This window comes from Malaclemys terrapin, chromosome 16, assembly GCF_027887155.1.
Source record: "Malaclemys terrapin pileata isolate rMalTer1 chromosome 16, rMalTer1.hap1, whole genome shotgun sequence".
Taxonomy (NCBI): Eukaryota; Metazoa; Chordata; order Testudines; family Emydidae; genus Malaclemys; species Malaclemys terrapin.
Genome location: NC_071520.1, coordinates 27,628,456 through 27,642,163, shown reverse-complemented (window position 1 = coordinate 27,642,163; position 13,708 = coordinate 27,628,456). Strand labels below are relative to the sequence as shown.

The 13,708-nt window shown below is 46.3% G+C and overlaps 1 protein-coding gene across 4 annotated transcripts in view; it reads right to left on the bottom strand.

Moving 5' to 3' along the window:
* CUX2 (cut like homeobox 2) overlaps positions 1–13,242 on the bottom strand; it is a 224,129-nt gene extending 210,887 nt beyond the window's left edge. For all 4 annotated transcript variants that reach the window (XM_054006845.1, XM_054006848.1, XM_054006847.1 and 1 more), the window contains exon 1: positions 13,106–13,242. In XM_054006845.1, coding sequence (XP_053862820.1) covers positions 13,106–13,168 — 63 coding nt within the window. In that variant the 5' untranslated portion in view covers positions 13,169–13,242. The remainder of the gene's footprint in view (positions 1–13,105) is intronic.
* Positions 13,243–13,708: the final 466 nt, after the last annotated feature.

The window sequence follows — 13,708 nt, the reverse complement described above, 5'->3', positions numbered from 1 at the left end:
TGTTTGCTCTCTTTCACCATAGCAATACCCACAAGAAATATGGGTTGTTCCTGCAGACTATTCCTTGAACACAGGCCAGAGGTTGCGGACACAAGTATCACTTCCAGCACTTGTATACAACTAGTCAGGATAAAAGGGCTGCACTCTCTGCAAGTCCCTGGAAATTAACAAGCACTGCAATACATAATGAACACTTCGGCTTTCTAGTCTAGCTAAACCTTTGGTTAGATTCCTCTGATAACCCCCAGCCCTCTGATGGCTGACATCTTTCTGGCTTCAGGGGCCAAATTTTCACAGTACAGTATACTAGCGCTCTGTGCAAAGGTGCCTGCACAACCCATTCACACATGCGATTACTGAAAACACACATGTAAGTCAGGCATCTGTGTGCACCAGTGGCAATTTACTATGGAACTCAGAAGGCAGGTACATGCAAACACCTGACCTGAGCACACAGATTATGTGCTAAATTGCACATGTATTTTGATGCTCTGAATCTGCCTTTAGGGGGCCATTTTCTACGTGAGACATTGGAAATCAGAACAGGCTGCACTGAACACACTCCCTGCTATGGGAGACAGCGTCCCCCATTTTTCCTGCATTCTGAGAGTACTTGTTTAGTGTGCACAATCTCCATCAAAACTAGAAGGAGACTGCACTGGCCATTCCTGAGAACACAGAGCGAAGAATCACCAAAGCCAGCGTCCAAGTGAGACGTTGAACAAGCTTTACCCCCGCTCTGAATCCTGCAAATGCGATTTCTACTCGGACTGCCGTTCCCCCAAATCATCCCGACAACCGACTCACCGGTAACAGCTCTGCCACCGACTCCTCTGGGCAGAAAGCTTTGCGCAGAGCCGTGTCAATCGGGTAAATACACACAATGCTGACAGAGGTGTTCACTAGGGGCAAATCCCTTGCACAAACACCCATCCTATGCCCAGTTCAGAGGAGCCTATGCAAGGCCCTGGCCCCCACTAACATCCCACTTAAACCCTGCTCTGGATATTTAGTTGTGACTCAAGTGGTGCCCACCTGTCTGCCCAGGGGAGAAATGTCACCCATGTGACTCCAGATGAAGTCAATGAGACAGATTCTGCCCTCTGTTACCTCCATTCAACCCCAATGACTGCCACGGAGAGCAGGATGTGTCCCAATGGCAGCTTACCTCTCTGGGGAAACATGTACAAGGAGCGTCAGCTCCTCTGAAGCCTGGCCTTTCTACTGCTGCTCAGAAACAGACCAACCTCCCCAGCCTTGGGATTTTAAAGGGTCTGATTCTGCCCCTGCTGAAATCAGTGGGAGTTTTATCACTGCAAGGCGCCTTGCTCTTTCTTAAACCTCAGCAAAATGTTTGGATTGGAAACAGAAAGAAATAAGGGCCAAATATGCGAGCACAGGACTGGGTGCCAGGAGTCCTGGGTTCTAATCCTGGAACGAACACCAACCATCTCTGTGGCCTTTGCAAAGTCACTCAGCATTTCAGCCTCAGCTTCCCCATCTGCAAAACAGATATAATGCTATAGGGCTAATGGGAAGATTAATTAATTAGCTAAGGCTTGTAATATGCTTTGAAGATGAAAAGAGCTATATATTGTTTGTCTTAGGAATCTTCCCCCACCCAAAAAATAGCATATCAGAACAGAGCAACACTCCCACATGAAACCTACTAAATAAAACAAGATCTTTCCTGCTTTTCACTCACTCTGTAACAAACAAAAATGCGTCTAAAGCAGCATAAAAAAGGGTAATCACCAAAAAATGTGGTAATAAAAGTCAGAAAGAGATACTCATGTAATATACATAGGAAAGTGTTACGAAAAGGGGAAAACTTTTTAATAAAGTCTACAAGTATATATTCTTCCTCCATCAACCTCAAGATTTATTGACCCAAGAAGCCATATTGACTGAATAAATCTTGATAATGACCTCAACAGAAGTCAATACCTGCTTATTATCTCCCAAGTTGGGGAATTACATCTTTCTATAATAGGTGCCAGAAGGTACCAAATGTTCTGAGAATATTCATAGAGCCTTTTTGGATGGAATGAATGTCCTCGAGGTTCATTTTCCAATTTGAGAGGGACTCTTCCTGTGCTCTACATAAAGAAACCATGCTGCAGATCCATTTTCTATCTCAAGGTACAAGAGGAAAAAAAAATCAAAAAAAAATCTGTATTTGCACATACTGTAGCTTTCGAACCCTAAATTAATTTAAACCAGATCTCTGCTCTAGGAACAGGATTCTTCAGGTCCTGAACCCATCAGTCCGTCCCTGCAAACGTGCCTGCGTTTTCATTCTTAACGTTGCATCAGTTATTCTTGTGAACATTCACTGAAATCCAGGCAGGGGACTACCTACAACGTGAGGTACATGGAAAGCTAGTCATCATTTTTATTTTTAAAGGACAGAAATAGGAGGGGGTTGCTACTGATCTAATAATTTGATCTCACCCCTCATTCTCTCTCTCCCCGCCTGCTGAACAACATAAGAAACACCCTGGGTATGTCTACACTGAAATTAAAGATTCACAGCTAGCCCATGTCAGATGGCTGAGGCTTGAGTTGTGGGGCTGTAAAATTGTGGTGTAGATGTTCAGGCTCAAGTCAGCTGACATGGGCCAGCCGTGGGGGTTTAACGGCAGTGTAGACATACCTGAAATGCAGAGTAACTGACTTGCCGAACCAAAGCCAGCCCCAGAAAAAGGACACAGAGCACTAAACTTCTTCTGTGAAAATTCCTCCAGCCCTCCGTAGATAGCATCAAGTGAAGTCTCCGGTGGAAGAAACTGATGAAGTGGGTTTTAGCCCACGAAAGCTTATGCCCAAATAAATGTGTTAGTCTCTAAGGTGCCACAAGGACGCCTCGTTGTTTTTGCTGGTACAGATGTGTGTCACTGCCTGTTTGCTAAAGAGAGTCAACACTGTATCAAATCTACAGTTTTATCTCTGCAGTCTTGTCTATGGAAGAGACACTGAGTAAAGCTAATCTGAATGTTAGGTTTTGTTTAAAAACCCACTATTTACAATAACTAAACCCAATGAAAATGTCGTCAAGGATGTTTTTTATTTAATTCCAATGAAAACTTTTTTTTTCAATTCCTCGTCATTGTTTGTAGTGTAACTAGCAGAGTATGATGCAAGGCACAAGCACCTGAAAGACTAAAAACTGATGTGCCAAACTGACTAGTGTATTTTCCACTAGCCACGCAGAGAAAAAATTAAAAAACCTATTTGATTTTTAAAATCCAGAGACAAGTTAGGAATTTTGATTTCTTAAATTATGATTTTGAGCCTGACAGTTAACTACGTTCAGTGGAAAAAACATTAGATCAGGGATCAGAATGCACAACAATTCTTTCTGCATTTTTAGCTGAAGTCTCTGCAGACTAGAAGAAAAAAATAAATGGAGAGTAGCTACTGTGCCAACATATGGAGGGAGACTAATAGCTAGTTGTGAGAGCTCCATAGAGGTTATCTGGTTAAGCACGTGCCTCCGGAAGGGAACTCAGTTTGAAGTGTACTGTCTGTTAAATCTGTTCATAACTACTCATTCAGATCACCAAACAATTAACATTCCACTCCACATGCGACTGAAGAACTCCAGAGCCCTCTTCCAAATCCACCTTCTCCAGGTGCAAACGGATGCTTGACTTCCTGCCTCGTTCAACACAACTTTCCTAGTGCTCTAGCAGTTACAAGGCGTTTGACGCAAACACAGCTGCACTAGTGGCAGCTTGGCTCTATCACAGGCCTCTGTTCTTGCTTGGAGATCCCAACTCCACCGGCAGGTGGGTGCTATGCGCACGAGCCCTTCCATCGCTCACTGTTTGCTGGCTGACGTTAAGGTCAGGAAAAACCAGCCTCCATGTGTGGTTGGCTGTCCCACGCCACGGAAGTCCTGAGGTGCTGCACCTATGCTGGGCCTGGCGGCGGCGAGATGACCTGCTTGGTCTCAAGCGAAGGGCTCCTTCAGCGATTTACTCAACAGCAAGAATGCGAGAGAGGCCAGATGCTGTTCTCAGTTACAATGGCGTTACCCCAGACTGACAGGGCTGGCGCAGAGCAATCTCTCCAGGGTTACACCAGTGCCGCTGAGATCAGGGAACTGCCCAGGGACATCTAACAAAAACAGCCGACTCCAGGCAAATTCTCCTCTTGCTCCTCTGAGCCGCGTGGGGCGAACGGAGCAGCAGAAGCTGAGGAGCGTTCCTGAGTCATTCTGCCTATGCCAGGCCAGGATAATCCTGGGGGCCTGGCGCTCCACAGCTCTCCTGATTGCTGCTCCACAAACGAGCAGCACGCACCATCCTCCGCCTCCAGCTCCAGACAGCAGCTGGGCAGGGCAGAGCATCAGCTGACCGTGCTCCTCAGGACTGCGGGGTTCCACCAGAGGAGCAAGAGGAGAATTTGCCTGGAGTCGGCTGTTTTTGTTAGATGTCCCTGGGCTGTTCCCTGATCTCAGTGGCACGTGAGTAGCCCCACTCAGGTCAATGGGAGCAGTACGCGTCTTTTAAAGTTACGCTGGTACTTCACCGTTGTGGTAGATCGGAGCCAGATGTTGCGGTGAGTGCTCTCGAAGGGGAGGGTCTCCTGGCACCGTCACCCCCACGCTAATGCCCTATATTAGCCTCTCCACACATCCCCAATCTTTTCATTGCAGCTGCCACTGAGGGTGCCATTTATGGACAATACGCGGCCAATCTGAAATGCGCATCTGCAAACACCAGCTCACTAGATAATAGGCCAGGAAATACCTAAGAGTCACAACGTCAATAACATCCACTGTCGGCCCATGGGAATCACATTATATTTTCGTTCATGTCCCCTCTGCCTCTTGGTCACATTTTTCGCAACACCGTAGAGAGAATCCACTAAACTGGATCGGGAGGCCACCCAATTCATCTCTAATGGGCTGCAGCATGCACACAATTAATTAATGGATTTATTAATTAGGGAAGAAGTCACTCTTCAGGCTGGAATTGGGGTCACCAGTTTCTAAAGTGAGAGCTGCTGAGCTAAAGATAAACTCTAATTTTCTGCAGCTCTGCCAGCCTTGTCTGCTAGAGTCTCAATTATTCAACCACAAAAAACATTACACTTTGGTAACTTTCAGAGCCTGGCTTTCTCCGGCAATGCAAAGAAATTCAGACCGAAGAGGAAGAAATTGGGACGGTCAGTCCATCCAATTCCCACCACCACCACCCCCATTCTTTTTTTTCTTAATTGAAAATAAGGATCCCTAGACCTGCTGCCACAATAGCAAAACTCCCATGGACTTCAATGGCAGGAGGATCAAGCCAATAATTACGGGTACCAGAATTGTTCTTCTTAAACATTTGCATTTAGGGCCATAGGTGTGCGTGGTTCAGCACACAGCAATAACGAGCAGACCTTGCCCTGAGGAACTTACAAATCCTGGACCAGACCCTTCACTCAGATCTGCCCAGACGGACCCCGACACACCCAGAACCACAGCTGCTGAATCAGAGCCTCACTAAGGAACAACAAGGCAATGCAGGGAAAAAGGACGCTGGGCACGAGCTGAGGGAGGCAAGTTATAAAGAAGAAGGTATCAGGCCTGTGTCTCCCATTTGTTAAAACTCAGTTTCAATCAGATTTCCTCAGCCTGGCGGGACAGGGCCAGCCATTTCTGACAGGGTGACTTTCTTTTTCTAAAATCAAACCATCAGCTTCAATTGCATGTTCTGTCTGCTCAGATGCGAGAGGAGATGCAGGAGCCATCAGCAAGCATGCCACACGTTACCTACAGAATTAGCCCTGCAAACACTGCTGCGGGGGAGCAGCTTTACTCAGAAGGGTAACCCATGGATCTCAACCTGGCTGCTCCCGGGTGGGAAGTTCCTTGCAGGTGTAAGAGTTTGCACAATCAAGGCCTAGAAGATGAACTATAGTACGGTCAAGAAAGAACGAAGTGCCTCCCTGTTACCCCGTACTGCCCTGACCTGAGTGTTGTATCTAGCTCCTGTCTCTCATCTTACCCTTAGCCTGCGAGCTCTCTGGAGCAGGGACCACAGTTTGATGTGTGTGTGTGTATCCCTCACTGGGGTAATACAAAGGACAGCCATCAGCCTGCCATGCATTCCACCTAAACAATACACTGTACTTCAATAGGAGTTTAATGACTTCAAGTCAGCAAGAGAATGCTACTAAAATTCAAAACAACTCTCCATATCGCTCCATAATCTACCCTCTTCTACATGACAGCATCCAAGGAAGTCACACTCTGTTCCTTGAACACAGCTGGGGAAATGAACTTTTTCAACGTTATAAAGGATCCATTTTTTTGGAAACTAAAATATTTTCACCCATTTTATTTCCCCTTCCCCTTTTAAACACACACACACACACACACACACACACACACACACACACACACACAGATTCTTTAAACTGTTGTTTACAAACCTGGCACTCACTGCTGGCCTCTCAGTGCTGAACAGCAATGAAAATCATACGGGACAGACGCACATTGCCTTCAATACGCAATCAGAGTAGAAGAGCGCACCATGAAACCACCCGATGCCCTGGACTCCCCTGGCTACAGCAGCAATAGTGTGTAAACACCCAACTAGAAAGATGGCCTGACCCCATGTCCTGAAGGTCACCAAAGCCAGACCAGACCAGGCAGGGCCTGCTTGACATACCCAGTACCATTGCACCTTGGTAACACAAGGGTCCCAGATCAGAATACAGCATTATATTATATATGTGTGTGTCCTGGCTACAACTAGACAAAAGGAGGCAAGTTAAGGATGGATGCCCAGCCCCAACCTTAGCTGAACATCCCAGCTCCTGTGGTTTGAAGCCAGCTTGTAACATTCAAGTAATGGTTTATTTAGAGAAAACAGTGGTTCAAATTCATCCCTGGTGTTACTCCACCAAAGCCATGGAATTACACCCAGGATGAATCTAGCCCGTTAACGTTAACTGCTCCCTTAATTATCCTTGTGCAATCTTTAACCCAGATTTCTCAGTGGTATTATGGTCTATCAGCTTTGGGAGCCATTATGGTCTATCAGATCAATGAGAGCGTAGTTTGGAGCCATAGCAGTTCCAAAGGAGATGTAACCATCACAGTGGGTGCTGTTAGCACCACACACCATGACAGTCTCCCAAGGGGCGGCCCCCGGGTGGCGTCACACAAGGAAATCCTGCGCTTTGCAGATCATTAACCCAAGACACGGTCAGAGATCATTTGGTGCTGTTGTAGTTAATTGTGTAAATGTCAGCCAGACCGGCCCAGCTCCAGAGGAGCAGGTAAGGAAAGTTGGGTCATAATGCACAGAGACTCGCACTGCGCAGAGCCAGGCCCCATGGAGGCTACACTGAAACCCTGATGGAAATAGCTGATGGAAGCAGTTACTGGGCACGTGCAGAAACAGAAATGCACTTTGCAAATGACTCTCCTGTGGGGAGAGGGGGAGAAATGTAGCAACTTTACAAGCTAACTGGATTGTTTTCAATTTTCCATCTGGAGATCCTGCCTCTCCTTCACCCCCAAAAGGAGGAGTGAATGATGCTGGCTTGACAATCCTGAAGACTCACGATCCTTTTCTGTCTGACTTCAATGGGTCAGGATAGAACCCTTCATTCCCCAGGACCCTGGCAGGATGGGTGGCGGTAGTGCCCGCTTCCCTTATCCTGTCTATCCTGACCCAGAAGAATCACCTCTAGGGATATGATAATTCAGATTCCGGAACCCATTGAATCCTTGGCCTCACTGAGGTGGCCAATCAGTAGGCTTGGAAGGATTATTTTTATCAGTAAAAGTCAATAAACGTTGATTTCACCGTACACACGCAAACTGGTGAAAAAAATATTTCCACAAATGTTAATCAAAATGCACAGACAGGCAAAGTAAGAAAAACGCTGCTTGAGAACTTACCGGAGTTTGATCTAAGACTCCGATTTTGACATGTGATGTTGACAGCTTGTGTTTTAATGGTTATAAAGCTTTAACTTTTGAATCTCAACATCCACTGTCACTAAATAATTATGGCCTGACTCGCTTACCATTTCCCACAACTGTGAACATTTAAATCGATAACAGAAAAAAATGCTTAGAAATAAACTTCGATATTACCTGTCGAAATTGTTTAAAAAAAAAAAAAACATTAAAATCTAATTCTGCCAAGCCTCCCGATAAGGGTGTTAGCTGTGATCACATTAGAAACTAACTACTTGCAATCCCCTTGTTTCAAAAAAACACGAAGCTTTTTTTGAGGTACTGAAGCTTCAACACATCTCAAACAATATACATTAGATTCACAGCCCCATCTCAAACGGAGTCAAAGAGTTCCAAGGCTGAGCTCATGAACACTGTGGGCCAGATTCTCAGCTGGTGTTAAGTCAGCATAGCTCCATTAACGTCAGTGGAGTGCTATGAATTTACACCCGCTGAGGAACCAACCTCTGTCACCCATAACCAGACCTTCATTAGTCTAGAGCTCGGAAACTCTGGAAAATAAGTGAAATGAATAATGGAAACTGGGAGACAAAGGTAGTGGTGGTAACAGTCCTCTGACAATACTCTCCTTCTGTTTCCTAATACATTTGTCCACCACAAAGCTGAGTGCCTCAGAGACTGTTTTGAGTGGATGGGAAGTTTAACCTGAACTGTACTCTCAATATAAAAGAATCAGATGGCAGATCTCAATCCGGTTCCTAGTGAACGAGTGACCACATTTACCAAAACCACCATTCTACAGGGAGCATTGCAAGAGCAAATCACAGACTGACTGGCCCCATGAAGACCAAATACCCTTCTGGCCCCAACAGCTGGACCATTGATAACAGGGTTAAGACACATGGGCAGGGCAGCATGCCCTATGTTGTATCTCTTCCATAGAGAACTCAAGAACGTGAATTTCTTGGCGCATTCTACCTTGCCCAAGGTCATGAAAAAACCTGGACACATTTCTTTTCCTTCCAAGTAACAGTTTGATCAAGATCCTAAATACAAGACGACAGTGCTACAAACCCACACATCAAAGGAGACATTTTTATGCTGCTGCAATGGAATTTTATTTTGAATCTTTTAAAGGAAGCAAGTCCTGCACAGCTCTATTCTTTTCATCATACCTAAGAGGGTATTAATATAATAATGGCATGACTATATAAACAACCAGCACTGTTTGGGCCAACAGTTTCCCCAAACAAATCCTTAAGGAATCAGATATGGTCCCAAGTTTGACCACAAAAACAGCTGCCAACAGAAACAGCTAGTGTTAAGCTCCATCATTCAGACAGCATCTACAGAGGTCAATGGAGTTAGGGATAAATCCATCCCTGGTTTAACTCCATTGAAGTCAATATAGACATAGCTGGGATGAATTTGGCCCTGTCTATTGCTTTTAATATGCATGTACCTGCGAGTCTGATACACAGCAGGAATTGATTCATGCTATGGCTTAGGGCTATTGGCAAAGCAATCAGTTATGCCGTACTTTTTAAGAAGCTAATCATGAAGTAGTAAGTTGGATGATGCAATAACTTCTCAATCTTACTGTAAATTTGGAATGTCCTAATGATATGCAGAGCCCAGAACATTTGGCGAGGTTAAGAAGAGCTCCGGAGGTGGCTCTTGCAAGGCCCTGGGCATACCCACTGAGGCAATAACTAGGTTATTCCACCTACGACTGCTCCACACTCCTGCAGTGAAGTTTATTAGGCCAAGTTTCAGAAGTTAAGCTTCAGCCAACAGGACTGATAGCTTATTTACCACTGTCATCTATAGAAAGAAGAATTTTGACACATTGTTAAATGATAGCACATTTAGATAAGTCAAGCTGTCATATCATTTAATGGATGTCTAAACTCCCTCTGTAGCTGATATGTAAAATTTATGCACTTCAGAATATCATAAGGTTATAATATTTTAATCACATCCACATTTTTTCTAAACTTTGAACAGTGAAAACATTCCATCAAGCACAACGCATTCAGAAGATTCTTGGCACTCGGTGAATGGCAAAACAGTCTGAACTAACTAGATGCCTCACATTATCTTACCACTTAAGTTTCTGTGGAACGCTCCACAATGCCGACAGCCTCAAGCCCTGGTTCGCACAGATACGCAAAAATGCCTGCCTTCCTGAAACTAAATGCACAATATTTGATTTGATGAACTCTCTCACATAGTGTAACCAGGGCAACAGTAGGTATATATCCCCCAGTTTGGAGCGGTCTCTAATATCCAAAATCAGTAGTCCTCAATGCTTCCTACTTCTGCCTTTTTAAATGTAGAATGGGCTGCATCTAGGATGCAGATAGCATATAATTCATACACTGGTATACCGAACATAATAAAAAACAGAGCAAATTAAAACAAGAAAAATCATAAAGGTATGAATCCTGTTATGACTATTATACACAAGAAAGCTATAAAAAAATACAGCATTAGTAATGTACACTATAAAACAATCTCATAACCAAATGAAATATGCCTGGCATTATCTTTGATAGAATTTTATCTTTTCTCATTTCCGAGCCTACTTGCTGTAAAAAGGCTCAATGCCATTTTGATCAAAGTGCTATAGAGTATCCCATTTTCAGCATGTTTTACGTATGCCCACCATTTGTCAAGGTTGTGCAAACTTTGCTATTGCATGGGCGTTCCAGGCAAACAGGCCTGTGAGTACAAATTTTAAAAATGCATTTGGGGGAATAATAAATGGATTGTTTCAATTTTATTTACTAGAGGGCATTAGGCCAAGCTGGCACAAGGTCACCTTTCCCACCACCATCTGGGGGGCGGTACCAGAAGTGCTGCCTGGACAGAAGACAGGGAGAACTCTCTCTACGGTTCGGCACCCAGACCCGGCTACCCATTCATTCAGAACATCTGAGAATTAAAGCTATCTACCTCTTTCCAAGGAAGCACCATTAAACTGAAGAGTCAAACTAGATCTTCCAAAATCCGCCCCCACCCCAGCTCAAAAGAGTTTCTTTTTTCTTTCACACCAAAAAAAAGTTGTAAATATTTTTTTTAATATAGGTTTGTGCAAAAGTCATCAGCAGAATGTATTAAGGAATCCTTTGTATCCCATGTGCTTAGGATGCTAATCCCCTTCAAACCAAAAGGCCATAAATGAACAGTCATGGAAAGCTGACCGGCTGTAGTACCTGTATTACTTTGAGGGTTGGGTATCACAGATGTACTAAGTAATCTGCTTAAAAGCCAAAATGTATTAAATGCTGGAACTGTTGATACATTATTGAAGTGCCATAAATCGTATTTAAATTTGTTTACTCCCCTATGAAACATGCCGCATTTTAAAGTCTGTAATATCCTACAGGGATAAACCTATTTAATATCCATGTAAACGAGGATCTCTGCTTTTTTAGGAGTTCCAGTTTAGACTTCATCTCATTATGTGCCACCTACAGAAAGCTATAGAATGACAAAATGTAAACATCTATTTTTTTCAGGTCAACTGTCCTCTTGTAAATGTTAAAGGGCTTATCGTTAATTTCACAGACCAGTGGCACTACAGGTGTATACAGTATTCTGTGACCTAAACAGAACCACAAAGGATCTCTTTCCTAATGCAAGATCGGTGTATCCATCACGAGTCTAAAACACCGACAATCAGATCTATATGCACCTGGAGTAAGGTTAGAAGACTGAATATTAGTTGGCTAATGAAAATTTTGTTAACTGACATTCAGGGATGAATGAACCCAAATACCGCTGCTGTAAATCTGCACACTAAATTCTCAAGACCTGAATAACAATAGGACCACAGAAGGGCTTCAGCCAGCCCTGAGCAGATTTGATTCTCCTTCTGCTTTCTCCCATATCTGTTTGCCATGCTCTTGTCATTCCTTATGTTACAGAACATCAATCATAAATAAAGAGTCTATGCCCTTAGAGTGCCCAGGTCTGATTCACAAACATTAGCAGGGAATACAAATACAATTACAATTGCCTTAACACCAAATACAATACAGCCAACCTAGAACAGGGGGAGGGGGAACCAGCCTTTTATTTTTAAGACATTTCCTTTTTTTGTTGCTGCAGCGTTTTAAAAGGCAGAAAATACAGGTAACAGACAGTTTGGTTTGTTTCTTTGCTACATGCTCATGGTCAGTAAACCTCTGAAAAAATGCAAGTCACTTGCAGCTTATGTTTTAAAAGCACCTTGCGTCGCTTTTGAATTCATGTGATGTGAACGCCCGTTGTTGGGGCTCAGGGATGGTACCACTTGCCTGAATGTAAGAAACTTAACAAGATTTGCATATAGGGGAAAAGCAGCCCTTTTATCTTCAGCCTGATTATCTTTTATCTTAGCTAATGTCATGGCAAACAAGTCAAGATACGATAATAGGTCTGTTATCTGCATCATTTCCCCTCAACTTCTGCCTGCTGTGATTGCTACTTCAAAGATTTAAACATTTATGGAGTATTCAGTGCAGCAGCAAAGACAAAACAGTTGCTTCCGAAGCAATGTAGGAAGTTAATCCCTAAAACGCGCCCCTGAACACAGCATCGATACTACATACAACACCCTGGATAGACCTGATCTAGGGCCACCCCCGGACAGCCACGCCGAGCTCTCCCTTCTCCCCAGCGCTTAGGGAGAGGAGAAAATGGAAATCACCCCCCCATTGAAAAGTTGAACATCTGCATTTGCTGAATTCACCTGCCTGGCCATTCGCTCAGAGCCGAGGCAATTCAAGCCCTAACGCGGCAGGGAAAAACTTCCAGCCCGGCCCGGGGAGGCGAAGCCCGCTACGGCGGGGCAGAAAGTCCGGGAAGGCGGGTGCCCCGTTTCCACACCCCCCCGCCCGGCAGCCGGCCCCGGCCCGTTCTGCTCCCCTCGGCCCGGGCCAGGGGGGACAGTCCGCGCCGGGCCGAGCCGGGAGAAGTTGCGAGGCGGCCGGGCCGGCGCAGCGCGCCCCGAACAAAGAGCAGCGGCGGGGGATCAATTCCCGATACGGATCGATGCGGGCAGCCCCCGCGGCGCCCCCCCCCCCACACGCCCGGGCCCCCCGGGGAAGGCGGAGGGCCGAGGGGGGCTCTCCCGGGCGCGCCCCGCGGCTCCCCCGCGCCGCGCAGCCCGGCGCTCCGGCCACTCACCTGCAGCCGGCGCAGATCCAATTGCTTCCAATATTGAACCATCGATCCCACATCGGCGGCCATCTTGGGGGAGATCGGAGAGCGGCAGGGAGAGTTTTTTTTTGTTGTTGTTGCTCCCGCCGTGGCTGGACTCAATATCCGGGCTGGACTCTCCCCCCGCCCCGGCCGAGACCCCCCCGCTCCCCCAGCCGCCGGGGCTGCCCGCGAACCCCCCTCCCGCCGCCGCCGCCGCCGCCAGCAGGAGACGGGAGCGCGGAGCCGAGCGGAGCGCGGCGGGGACGGGGACGGGGACCGGGGGAGGCGGGCGGGCGGGCGTGCGAGGGGCCGGCGGGCGAGGCGGCTTCCCGAGGAGCGAGCGCTGCCCGCCTTCGCCCCCCGCCCCCTTCCCCCCAAGTCCGGGCGCGAGGCGCAGCGGGGCCGCACTTGACTTTGGCTTCTCCCCCCCCCCCAACTTATCGATACTGACGTCACGTGCGGATCGATGCAGGGGGCGAAGGAGGGAAGCGCGTTGGGGAGGCGCGGGGGCGGTGGTGTGATTTATTCGAGGGGGGGGCACACCCCCATTCCCGCCCTCCCCCCTAACAAAGTTAGAAGTGGTCGGAG